The sequence below is a fragment of the Acanthisitta chloris genome, unplaced genomic scaffold, assembly GCF_000695815.1.
Source record: "Acanthisitta chloris isolate BGI_N310 unplaced genomic scaffold, ASM69581v1 scaffold6284, whole genome shotgun sequence".
In the NCBI taxonomy this organism is placed as follows: domain Eukaryota; kingdom Metazoa; phylum Chordata; class Aves; order Passeriformes; family Acanthisittidae; genus Acanthisitta; species Acanthisitta chloris.
Genome location: NW_008668649.1, coordinates 1 through 13,439, shown reverse-complemented (window position 1 = coordinate 13,439; position 13,439 = coordinate 1). Strand labels below are relative to the sequence as shown.

At 38.5% G+C, this 13,439-nt stretch overlaps 1 protein-coding gene across 1 annotated transcript in view; it reads right to left on the bottom strand.

Annotated features, from left to right (window-relative positions):
* INTS10 (integrator complex subunit 10) overlaps positions 1 to 12,582 on the bottom strand; it is a 20,518-nt gene extending 7,936 nt beyond the window's left edge. Inside the window, exons 1-13 of the mRNA XM_009072976.1 lie at positions 12,516 to 12,582; positions 12,148 to 12,251; positions 11,018 to 11,157; positions 10,430 to 10,511; positions 9,975 to 10,115; positions 9,381 to 9,552; positions 8,769 to 8,938; positions 4,707 to 4,840; positions 3,794 to 3,950; positions 3,091 to 3,173; positions 1,865 to 2,017; positions 630 to 738; positions 193 to 272 (exon numbers count right to left, since the gene is read on the bottom strand). Of these exons, the coding sequence (XP_009071224.1) occupies positions 193 to 272; positions 630 to 738; positions 1,865 to 2,017; positions 3,091 to 3,173; positions 3,794 to 3,950; positions 4,707 to 4,840; positions 8,769 to 8,938; positions 9,381 to 9,552; positions 9,975 to 10,115; positions 10,430 to 10,511; positions 11,018 to 11,157; positions 12,148 to 12,251; positions 12,516 to 12,577 (1,587 nt within the window). The 5' untranslated portion in view covers positions 12,578 to 12,582. The remainder of the gene's footprint in view (positions 1 to 192; positions 273 to 629; positions 739 to 1,864; positions 2,018 to 3,090; positions 3,174 to 3,793; positions 3,951 to 4,706; positions 4,841 to 8,768; positions 8,939 to 9,380; positions 9,553 to 9,974; positions 10,116 to 10,429; positions 10,512 to 11,017; positions 11,158 to 12,147; positions 12,252 to 12,515) is intronic.
* Positions 12,583 to 13,439: the final 857 nt, after the last annotated feature.

The window sequence follows — 13,439 nt, the reverse complement described above, 5'->3', positions numbered from 1 at the left end:
CGCTCTTCCATCAACACTCCCCACACCCTCCCCCCAAAAAAGACCCTCCACCAACCCATTTAGGTGAGAAGGACTTGAGGCACAGCCCTTCACACCTAGTAACAGCACTGGACAATGCCATGCAGTCTCAGCACCCTGGAGAGCAAAACTAGGCCTCAGAGAGAGGAACTTGAAGCTTCAACTGACCCTTACCTTGAAACATGCTAACAACAGATGAAAGCAGTAAGGCATGATAGCTCTACTGGTACATGGCCAAAGCTTCAAATCAGACCCTGCAACAGAACAGTTCTTTAGGGGTCTCATGATTATCTCAGTTTGAAAGAAATTAGAATGGAGCAAAACAAATCTACAATTGCTAAATCTCCAGTAGGGAGGAAAGCTTTGAAGGTAAACTACGAATGATTCAAAATGGGAAGTTACACATTTAAATTTTTTTATTAATTTCTCTTCTCCTGTGGTAGGACTTTGTCACTAACAAGCATTAATAGATACCAGCATGAAAACCACTCATGAGGGTGGATAAAAAATTCCCTTTTCATAATACAAAACTGGAATAATTATATACTTAAGCAGAACACATCAACTAAAATTCAGCCTTCACTGAGTTTAGGGTAGTAGCAACTTCTTACCTTTCCTGAATTTAGACTTGACTTTAGGTTGCTCCTCTTGTACTTTACTGCCTTCTTGTATTGGTAGTAAAATACAGCACATGAGGTCAAGGACTTTTTCACATGTTTGCTATAAAAAGAAGGGATATAATAATAATATAATCTAAATTAAAGTTCTAAAAATTCAAGTATGTTAATAATGATTAAAAGTTTCAGACACTGTAAAATAAAAAAAAAAATCACAAAATTTTCTGCTAGAACTTGAATAGACAATGCACAGCATAGTCTGGCTAAGCAAAAAGACAGAGCTGTCAGTAAACAGTCTCTGAGAGCTTACACACATCATTTTAATAGTAAAAAATAGGTGTTGGCATTCTTCATTTCAAGAGTGTAAGATCAATACAACTGTAACCAAAAATATTTTATTTTGAAAGATTGAGTTTTCAGATGAATTCTTAGAAGAGTTTTTTTAAGCTTGTTCTGTTCACAGTAAAAAATAGAAAGGAAAATGGGAATCTGACAGCATGACAGAAATCCAATGAATTTTTAATGCTATTTCCTAGAGACAGTAAGAGGCCCATGGGGATCTATGATTACATTTCCAGTGAAAAAGTAGTAAACAGGAAGGAACAAAAGCACTTGTCCAGTAGTACTAGGATGATGTTAGATCCTAAGAGACAAAGCCTTTATTATCAGTGCTGACACTGGCTGACCTCAGACCACCATGCAATCTTGTAACATTAAAAACACAAAACATGTATTACAAAGATAAAGCAAGTTCAGAGGTCAGGCCAGACAGTATTTTTCTGGAGTCTCTTATACTGTCAGTTGCTAAATAATTCTTTTCTAAGATGATCCCCAAAGTTTCTTTACTTCTTCTTTCCCCTGCTACATGGAGTCTATACCCAAGAATTTTCTCTCAATTTAAAGAACTGATTCAGTGAAGTTAAGGAATTCAAATTTAATGTTATATTTACAAGACCACCCAAACACTTGTAGCTATGGAAAATCATAACTAAAACCCTAAACCATAACTACCAAAAGCAATATATATATATATATATAAGAGTTGCTAACAGACAGTCAGTTAACATGGCAGGAAGTGCAATTCTCCCTGTGAAGCATGGATTTCTCAGCAGACCCCGGCTTATGTTTGATACCCTGTTGGAAGTAGGCTAACAGGAAAATTCAAATGAAGAAGACAAACAGGAGCACAGGGCTAGATGAAGAACCAGTGTGTGGAATGTTGTACATACCCGATATTCTCCAAGGGCAAAGTGGCAGGATGCTAACTGTATTAGTGCTCTCTGATTTTCTAGAGATCCTTGTCCTGTAATTTGCTGTGGAGAATGAGAGCCCTGAAGAGCTGCCAAGTGATGTAGACTGCTAATTGCTTTTTTGTACTGCCCCTTTAAAAAAGGATATAAAACCCCACTGTTAGTGTCTTCCCTGTACAATGGGTAGAGAGATAGAAATAAAAATTCCCTGACAGAAAGTTTTCAAAACAGAGTGTGTCCAAGTAGTAAGTCTAACCTAACACTCTCCAGTGACAGGCTGTGTACAGAGTGTGGATTGATCATTTGCAAGGCAATGAGGAGACAAACAGAATTCTGCTTTAAATATCCACATTTGTAACTGAATCAAATAATCACACTCTTCTGAGTTAATTGTTACTTTAAAATTCCCTGACAGAAAGTTTTCAAAACAGAGTGTGTCCAAGTAGTAAGTCTAACCTAACACTCTCCAGTGACAGGCTGTGTACAGAGTGTGGATTGATCATTTGCAAGGCAATGAGGAGACAAACAGAATTCTGCTTTAAATATCCACATTTGTAACTGAATCAAATAATCACACTCTTCTGAGTTAATTGTTACTTTATTTAGGCTAATAGTTATTTAGGCTGTCACACTCTTCTAGGCTAATAGTTACTTTATTTAGGCTAATAGTTAGAAATAGCTCTTGTTCAGGTACAAGTACAGGCAAGAACAAAAGACCCCTAAAGGAAAAATATAAAAGAACAAGCTTTCTTCTGTAGATGTTATTGGAATGAACACAGACAACTTCATTTTTGAGGAGAAAGAGAAGTGTTAACTGAGACATGTTAAAATCTGCTGTTTGAAAATTTTTCCCTCTGAATGCACAGACAGACTGATAAAATGCCCTTTCATATGTTCTTTCATATGTTCATATGTTCTTCCATAACACTACATATATATCCACTGGTCAAAATGCCCATGCAGAGGTGTTTTCCATAGGCCAAAACTAGCTGGACTCAAACAAGAGCTGTTAGGACAGGAATATCCTAAGTAGGGTCCCAAGCTTGTGGCATAAATGGTATAGTTTCATCCCCAAAAGGGTCATACTTGATAAAATCAGCAGACACCATAAGCAGTCAAACTGGCTAATCAGAACAGCTATTTACTAGAAGGAAGAACAACACAATGGTGTAGTTTTTTACTAGCTTATATTGTATTTTTTTTACCTGGTAGATGATCATATCTGTAAGAAAGATTCTTAACCAAAGCCAGGTCTCGGTCTTCCATGACAAACAAATTCTGGTGAACTCTGTGTAAGTGGTTAGAGAAGACAAATTAAAAGATAGAATTAAGCATTTCACAGCTTTGAGTTAAAAATCAATTATATATGCATGAAAAAGCTGAATTTTGAAATGTAAAAAACCCCACTAAAACAGTAATAGTATGAAATTCTTCAAATATAGTGTACTCTGCCTATACAGTCACATTTTGATTATACTTCTCACAATCTCCAACAAACCTGTAAGCAGCTAGGTGGTACTATTTGCCTGCATTTTAGAAGAGAAATTTGTTTTCAAGATTATCAGAAAGGGAGAGAGGCAGTAGAGACACATCTTCTCAAGCATGAACTAAGCAGCCATTAGCAGCACATCCTTGTTGAGTGTTTTCAGCACTACTACTAACCAACTGCTGCAAGAGAAGTTGGGGTGAATAAGCAAAGATGCATCAAGTATGAAATGAAATATAGGAACAAAATACTCAGAAACACAACTGACAAAGCTTCTTATTGGAACTTACGTCAAAAATACTCAGGACTGGAAGTAAATTTGATTTTAAGGATTCATAATGACAGGAATTCCATTCTAACTATAGTAAAATGATTTCTGTGCAGAGCAATGAAGCCTAGCTGCAACTCACAGTAGTCCTTACCTTTGTCAAGTGATTCCAGAGAATAGAGCAGCTCCCAGCTCTCTCTTGCCAGTTTGAAGCTCTCTAATACTTCAATGGAGTTTGCAAGATCTGCCTTGTTTACTGTAATATGACGACTTCGTGCCTTCCCAGAAGGATCCTCATCATCTGAGCTCTGCTTAAAAGTTAGTATAAAACAGAAAGATTCACTTCTTAATTTACACTTATTTCAAAGGACTCTACAGACACAAAACTTCCACTGACCATGAGAAAACAATTACATACTAGAGATGACAAGGTCCTAGTTTAAGTGCATTTAAGTGACTTTTCACTTAGCTTGTTTGAATATTAGAACAATCTGATTTGCTACCAAGAAGCTCAGTGGTAGAGTGTGATAAACAGTATCCCAAATGAATTCATTCTGTTTAACACAGCAAAGCACCACTGAGCTTCAGCTACATTATCTGTCAAGTACATACACACTGTACCACTTAGTTTAAGCCTACACTAGCATAATGCAAAAGAAATCCTTGTATAAGTGTATGCTTCTACCAGCAGGGAAATTCCATAAAATAGTGGTTCTCTACCATTAAAGTAATTCACAGTTCCAACCACAAAAAGTCAATTACTTCGGAAGTTTAGCTACAGAATGTCTGACTGCTATAGCTACCTTTTAACAGCTTCTGCAGCCTCTGCTGCACTCCTTCCAAGTTGAAGTGTTCACAGCAGTACGTATGTGTCTACAGCAATTGCTGCAAAATCTGCTTTATTCTTGCTGGTTTTAGCAAAAGAAAATCTGTTTGAAAATTGACATAAACAGCTATTCCAGGGTAGCACTGAAAATATTCTATTACATCTAGGACAAAACCACTGTTGTTTGAATTCCAGTACCAATGCCATTCTCCTCACGAATGAAAACTTCTAGAAAAGTTACCATTGTTTTTTCTCTTCCTTCAGCAAGTTTCCTCTTTTTGTGTATGTGTTTGTTACGATCAATATCTGTATCACCATAGATGTTGGATACATCCTCGAGAAGAACCAGTGGGGCTTGGTTTGGAGCATTTGGACCTGGATTTAAAGATAAATTAATTCACAATTGTTCTAAACTGATCTGAAAGGCCTCACGTCTACAGCAAACTGGTTTAGTTTCCCTCACAAGTATTGACTATAATGCTAGAGAAAAATATCTGAAATTATGTCACTTAAATTGCATAAGCTTAAATTACGCTGGGAAAGCAGCCTTATGGTAAAGGTCAGAATGAATTTACTAGACATCACAAGAGTTTGTTTGAGAGCTTCAGAGTATCTTTGAATCCTTTTCTTACAGAGCAGTCACAAAACATACTCAGGCAGCAGGTGTTGTCTCCTCAAGCATTATTTACTTTTATACAACTATTGAACAGATAAACACCACAAATGGCTCTGAAGGTAACACATGTGGCAAACCACTGCAATATTCTCAAAACAGTCTCATGAGAAACCAAAGCAATATGCTGACAGGCACTGATGCCTCAAAGAAGTGAGTGTGTATTATGACAATATTTCCCTAGTAGGATCACTCTGTCAGCTTTGTCCCCACTGATTTCAGTAGAGAGAATTAAACCTTTAATTGTCTGCCAGAGCTCTTCACTCTCCAAAGTGTCTCTCTAGAGAAGCCTCATTTTGAAGCACAGAAGACATAATTTCTGCTTTCACTGGTGTCATGGAACATCCAGTGGGATCCAGCACCTGTTATTTCACATCCCAGTGCTTAAGTTTCATTAGATATAAAACAGGAACAAGATTTCTTAATCCCAAACAATGTTGATACATAATCACTACTGAGACAGCTTTCCTTCCAAAAACATTTTCTCCTTTTGCACAATCAAGTTGTACATGAATGTGCAAGGCTCAGACAATGAAAAATACGAAGCAAAGGAAAAATCCATTCATCTATTTCCTCTTTCTGAAATCTCTGACAGGTAAGACAGTAATGCAGACAAGTATTTTCAGTATGTGCATCTCTTCTGTTCTTATTTGCAGAATGGTCTGAGGCTAAGGCCTCATTCACAACTGCAAAGAACTAATCTGAGAGTTTAGTAGAAGGACAATCCATTTCATCTCCTGACAACAGAACCTATATTAAGCTTTCCCCATCAACTCAAAAGTGATTGTCCACTACAACAGAAGTTAACGTTACAAGAAACAGCCAACTTGGCATACTTAACAAATAAGGTTATCTCCTTTCAGTAGGTCCAAACTAAATACCACCCTTGAAATGTCCCCCACACAAAGGCTACAACACATTGAAATTACCTCTCCTGTACCATTATGTTTTCCATTGTGTCAGAATCTAACCTGTGTGAACTGAAAATAGAGCCAAGACATAATGCAAAAAGTAGCACCCATGAGAAACATGCATGAAAGTACCACATCTGGGATGCTGGAAGAGTTTTACCACTAGAATCTCAAGAGCTGTCTCGTTCTAACACCTGAGAAGAAAAGAATGGGTTTTTCTTTCATTCCTACTGGTTTGAATTAATGCCAGCAAAGTGCTTTGCTCACCAAAGAAGAGCTCTCTCCCCGGTATCCCCAGCGCACGGTAGCTGTTATTCCAAAAACCTCCAGTCCAAAACCAAAGCACAACCTATCCTCATGCTTGACTGGGGCTGCAGACCTTTTACATTACTGAAAGTTACACAGCCATACAAAGAGCAGCGTTGTGTTCTTCTGCCTAACTGAGCTCTAGAATTTAAGCTTACAGAGTTTTCAGTTGATTTCTAGCAGAGACTGTTATAAATACACCCCTAGAATCATCAGCTTGCTTTCTTTTAGCAACTACTACCAAGCCTGCACACAGGTCGAGAGGTATGAGCTGCCACAAATCTCAAGTCTCTAGCAAAGCAGGTATGAATTACCTAAGAGAAAGGCATTTAAAGTTTTGCCTCAAGAGGTTTCTTGCAAGTCCATGGCACATGATAAGAAAGTCACAGATCTAAGCTCAGAGGTACTGATTAAGGAGGAGACAGGTTTTTTCCCCACCACTCTGCTTCCAAAATATGCAGGATTCTACATTTCGACAGTTAAGCCTTCCAAAGAGAAGGAGGAAAAGCCCTACTGCTAGAAAGGATATGAAACACACTGAATAACACTGGACTGCAATGCTAAAGCAGAAATGAGTAAAATATGTCTTGGAAATACTTTCCTGATGTCAGGAAATGACAGGAGGTACCAGTTATGCTGTACCACAGCTATCTGCTATCTCAGTTTGCATTCTTTTTTTGATGGTTCAGTCTGAAAACATGAACTCTGACATACTGAATCATACAACTTAGAAAGGAACATTTTCACCAGTTCTTTACTTCCTTCCTTCCTCAACTTGGAATCAACCAGCTAAAACTACCTGCACAGCGGAAGTACCTCCCTGCCCCATCGTAACTCATTTTTCCCCTGGACAGAACAAAACCTCAACTCAATTAGTTCCTGTATTCATTAAAGTGACTACGAGTTCTTTGCATACAAGTTGCCATGTCATTTGTCCTCTGAGCTTAGCTATCTACTGACATTGTTCTACCTTCTGTACAGCTGTTTAAAACCCATCATTTGTACTGACTGTTTCTTCACACGAATGATCATTTGCTCCATGCAGAAAATTGTGATGAAGCTTCTAATTTTAATTCTGTGTGTTTTGAGCATAATTTTATCATTAATCCATAATTGTAGTGTCAATAAGAACTAATTACCTATAGTGACGATTGTTATCGTTGTAAGGAATTCCCTATCAGTGAGTGAAGAAGTAGGAAATGCACATTATTAAGAGCTGAAAATTCCTCTCTGTGACACTGTTTATCTCAGGAAGTTCTAAACAAGTTGGAGGTTAAAGAACTTCCATCAGCTTCTGGGTCACTCCTGAAAAGTCCAATCAATCCAAGGTGTTCCAATCAATCTGATATGCCCCAAATGCAGACATGAGTGGGTAGGAAAATGCACAGGTAACATTCACACTTTCAATGTTCAGTTCACAATTTAATTACAAATTAGGATTAATATGCAAAACGCATCTTAAAGATTATGCTTAAACTGTGCAAAAAAAGCCAAGTTGGAAGCTTGTGAATTTCAGGAAATCTTTTCCTATTCAGCTTTTATTTGATTAATTACAAGTTTGTTGTGTGTCCCAACGCAAAAATATCTTCACTGATTTTGTGGAAGCCTTTTGTACAATCTTTTGATGGAAGGAAAGCAGGAAAACGTCAACTTCAAAGAAACAAAATTCTAGGCATGTTTCTCAGACTATCTGGTCTGTTACTTTTCTCCCTGCTAGACAGTTAACTGCTGCTGGCCAAGGCTGAAACCATGATGCTAAGTTAGATTGATCTTTAGTCTGATCCACTGCAGGAGTTATGAATCATAAAATGGTTTAGGTTGGAAGGGACCTTAAAGATCATCTAGTTGCAAGGGCCCTGCCACGGACAGAGACACCTCCCACTAGACCAGGTCACTCAGAGCACCATCCAGCCCAGTCTTGAACACTTCCATGGATGGGGCAGCCACAGCTTCTCTGGGCAATCTGTTCCAGTGCCTCATCACTCTCACAGGAAAGAATTTCTTTCTTATACCTAATACAAACTCACTCTTTTAGTTTGAAGCCATTCCTCCTTGTCCTGCATTACATTACAAGTCCCTTTCCAGCATCCTTGTATGCTCCCTTCAGGTACTGGAAGGCTGCAATTAGGTCACTCCAAAGCCTACTCCAGGCTGAACAAGCCATATTCTCTCAGCCTTTCCTTGTACAAGAGGTTCTCTACCCCTCTAATCATCTTGGTGACCCTCCTCTGGACTCTTATGTCCAGAACTACTGCTGATAAGATTAATGGCTTCAGAGGATTTTAAACAAGACCCATGTCAATGTCCCTTTGTCAGATGACAGTTTCAAAAGACGAATGAGAAAGGACCTTTCAGACATTAGTAATGAAATCACAAAGAACTCATTACAGAAGTGGAAGCATTAGAAACTAACCTTGAAAGAGTGATGGCTGAATGTTGCTGACATACTGAAATGCATTTTTAAAGAAGACCAACATCGTGGAATACACTACTTGATTCTTATATTTAATGTGGGCATCACTATCGAAGTTACTGATGTATCTGCAGAGATCTTTCATTCGATGCAAAATGTCACCAAAACTTCTGAGGGGAAGACAGACAAAAAGAATTCAGGATGTTATACAGACTCTGAAACTGAAGAATGCATAGTGAATATGAAAATCTAAATGTTTTGGCTGAGGATATCCCCCAGCCTCACATGAGTGGAGGCTGGGAATATATGCTAGTGAAACTTCACTAAACATTTACCATGTTTCTCTGTGCTGAGGATCATAGGGAAGGATACCCCACAGTACTGCAGTTCTTATGCATGACTTTCATAACAAAAACTGAATTTGGAGACTAATTTGAAAGTACTCTCTGGACCCAGGTTTTTGCTTTACATTGTATGGTTTTGAAATAAAAGCTGCTGTCATCTTACACAAAATATCCTCCTGTTAGGATCCTTCTTCAATCCATGTCCTCAAGAAATAAAAAGTCAAATTCTCCTTGAGAAGAAATATCCAGAAAAGTACACATTTCTTACCTTCTTCCCTTATCCATTTGCCATTCACACCTCATTCCCACTACAGACAATATTTTAAACAGCCTCTCCCAAGGATCTGTAATCTGGGATGACTTCTCTGTGAGACCATCTATTACGTATTTCTGAGAGCTACGCTTGCTTGGAGACATAATATCAGAGGAATCTTGTGAACCTAGGAAAACCAGCACATTTTTCTCTTCATAATGAACTCAAATCAACTGATTAATTTTCAAGAAGGAGACACGTAAGAACTACATCAGAGCTTTCAGGGTCACCATTACTTACTGGCTAATAGGGAGCAGTAGGCATTTCAGCCTCCTTGAACAAGAGAGCTGATAAGCTGGGTAAGGGCATCTTGGACATTCTGTCCTACCTCTCAGTACATACACTGAAGCATCATGAGCATCATGACTAAGTAGTTGTAGCACCATGGAGTATTTTGGAATCAAAGAACTCAGAAACATCAAATACTACTACTAATCCTTGTCTGTGGGATACCTCACATAAAATAATACATTTTTTTATTTATGGGCATCATTTCAGTAATACTAAAATGCACTCTTAGGAAGTTTAATTTTATAAAAACATTCTTACCTTGATATTGGCTTTCTGTCTGTGTAGATCTAGTTACATAGTTAATATAAAATTCTGCTGCTTTATTCAGGTATTTATATAACAAGCTGGCAGGAAGTCGTACATCAGGGTTGTTGATTATTAGAGGAAGAACATCACAAACTAAAATACAGAATAGAAAACAAAACAAAAAAATATCCTTTAGGCTTGTGGGGTTTTTGATCTATTTGTCCTATGTAAGGTTTCTCATGCAGCAATGTGAGCCTCTGTCTCTGGCTGACCATACACCACAGAGAACTCACATGAATGACTAATACCAATTCATACCATATGGTCAGCCTGGACTAATGTGTCCTGAGCCTCTTCTGACTAAAGCAGTTTTCAAACCATAGCACCTTTAAAGTATTTTACTGATCTCAGAACCTTGCCATACTAAAAAGTTGTATAGCAAAACAAGAGCGTTAGTATCTTCTTACCAAATAATTTTCTAAAACAATTCACTGGAGATTCTTGGTCTTCAATACTTTCAGCATCCAATAATGTTTCTCCAAGGCCTACCTGTGTGGGCAGAGGTTAAAATCAAACACTGGACCCATGGCTTTAGAAACATTTTGAACTGTAATTCATTGGGGTTGAACAATAATTCAGTGGATGCACGTGTAGCAATTCACTCTATGGCAACAGCATGTGCTAGTTTCTAAATGTATGGTTAAACTATTCCTGCTTAATAACAGGTGAAAAGCAATGCCAGAAGACAACACAACAAGACCAAGAGAAACTGTGCATGTGACTGCATCAGTAAAGACATGTGCAGATAGGTGAAACTGATGTATGAATGATATTCTTTCCTTTACAAAACAAAGAATTGTTTTATTTGCTTCCATTTGTTTTCTGCCTAATTCCTTCCTGGTGGTCATGTCAAGATACAGCAATCTGAACTTTTAGCCACAACTAAACATGAATAAAAAGACTCTCTCACTAGGCAAAGGAAAACACATTTCAGCAAAATCTCAAGTAACAGTGCCAATACCCTGAATAGTTACTATGAGCTTCTCTTCTCTTACCCCATGCTGCACCACAGTCTCTGGGAAACGTCGCAGAAGTAGTAGTAGCATTTCTGCCCTTTCTAATGTGTTAAAACATTGCTCTGTGGCCTTCAGTAACATTTCACACTGGACCCGACCAGGAAGGGTCTCAAATAATCCTTAAAACAAAAAAAATTCAAAAAAAGAAAATGTTTAACTTGCAGTGCCTAGATTGCAAAGGTGACTAATGAAGGGTAAAGACCAGTCAACACCACCTTGCCATGCAGAGCGAAAGGGATTTCCTTACACTTTGTACAGCTTTTAATACCAATGCCTGAAAAAAGGTCTGTTCCTTTCAGAGAAGACCAAATGAATATTTATCTGTGCTTATTCAGCTGCACAAAACATGAATTAACAAATGAAGCTGCTAATGAGTGGAATACTCAAAATCCTAACACTTCAGTATTTGACACTTCAAGATGCTTTTTCAAGACCGTTCATTTATTTTTTTACTTATATTCCACTTCTACAATTAATGCTTTCCTTATTAAAATTTAGGGGTTTTTTCAATTTAAGCTGCCAGTGAGACACTAAAAAGAAACTAACATATTATCTCCCTATGTTTTATGAATTCACACTGAAAAATAAACACACTCCATGAAAAATCAAATGTTTTCCTTACTGGAATAGCTGTATGCAGAGCTACACACTGCTTGTCCTTACAGCCTCTGAAGCACATATTCGAACAGCAGGTTATAATTTGTCAGGTGTAAATCCTGGTGGTTGCCAGCAGTGAATACCAAGCCCTTCTGGTCACCATCCATTTTCATAACCCTCACTTCATTCCTATGAATTCACCCCATTTTTATGATCATTCATTGTTCTCTGCAATCTGTGGGATGATGATTCATAAGTCCCATTCCACTTACTCAATCTCTTTTCTAAGTGCTTGTTGTTCTGCCACACTAAGTCTACCCATATCAGAGACAAAGCAGTGGGAATCAGCTTGTCATATCCCTTTGTTTTCCCTAAAGTCTCTAAGGCCTAGTTGAGGAAAAAAACCCAACCTGCAGCCCACAAGCAAATTTAAAGACATTGACATTTACTTGTCCCACTAGATATGTAACCAGAGGGCTTATCTTTAGATTCCTTCAGGATAGAATCCTTACCTCTTAAAAACTGTGTCTGCTTGTCCTGTGAATCATTCCTTAATGCTGATGTAATAACACTGATCTCCCTCCATACAGCAGGTTGGTCTGGAAAATTCACAAACCTGTAATAAAGTTTGAGGCAAAGAAAGCACAGTGATCTCAAGAATCTGTTTCCAAGACCAAACCCTACCATGAACGTATGTGTACAGGCAAAGCAGAACAGAAACTCTTCCTTTTTTACTGATCAGTCTTAATTAACTAGACCTTTTCTGCTTAATTTATCCAAATGGATTTTCAAGAACACTCACATTATATTTTTGGAAAGTCTGACATTTATGGAAACGAGCATCTGGCGTAACTGTGGAGTTGCAGCTCTGATTACTCACATGTCGTAGAGCAGCCTGCCCGCAGACGCTGTCCTCTCAGCATTCCTCTCAATCGTGTACATCTCATACTGCAGGACACAAGAACAGAGCAACAGCTTTCCTGAACACATTTATGAATCAGATTAGCCCTTCCACTCTAAAAAACTCTCCTCAGTTTGCCATAGCAGTCTGAATAATAGGAGATTAAAGAACTGCAACATTTGCTGGAGAAATTAGGAGGTGAGTTTAGGCTATCTAACTACACATTAATTTAGGCATTAATTTCTGTGATAGAATACTTAACATTATTAACATGAAGAACCTTGCAGTATCTGAAGGGGCTTACAGGGAAGCTGGAGAGAGACTCCTTGTCAGGAACTGTAGTGATGGGACATGGATACAGATCTGGGTACAAATTGAAAGAGGGGAAATTTAGATTATATGTTAGGAAGAAATTCTTGACTGTGAGGGTGGTGAGTCAGTGGCACAGGTTGCCCAGGGACGTTGTGGATGTCCCAGTCCTGGCAGTGCTCAAAGCCAGGCTGGATAAGGCCTGGAGCAATCTGGCCTAGTGGGAGGTGTCCCTGTCCAGGGCAGGGGGAGTTGGGACTAGAAGATCTTTGAGGTGCATTTCCACCTTTAACATTCCACGATTCTATGAACACGCTGACTTAACTTTTACACAAACAGAAAACTTAGAACTCAAAGAGTCCTTTGACCAGGGTTTGTTTCCAGCGAAATGCGATGCAAAACGAGCCCAAGCTATTACAAAAGCCATAAGCAGGTGATGTACTTTAAACCGCGATTAGCAACGTCTGTTCTTTTGGCACCAGCAAACCGCAGCGTTTCACCGTGTGCAAACACGAGAAGCCAGAGGGACCGCTCCTCAGTCCTTAAAAAAAAATCCGACACTTTCAGAAAGCGTCCGCAGCCGCAAATCTCACC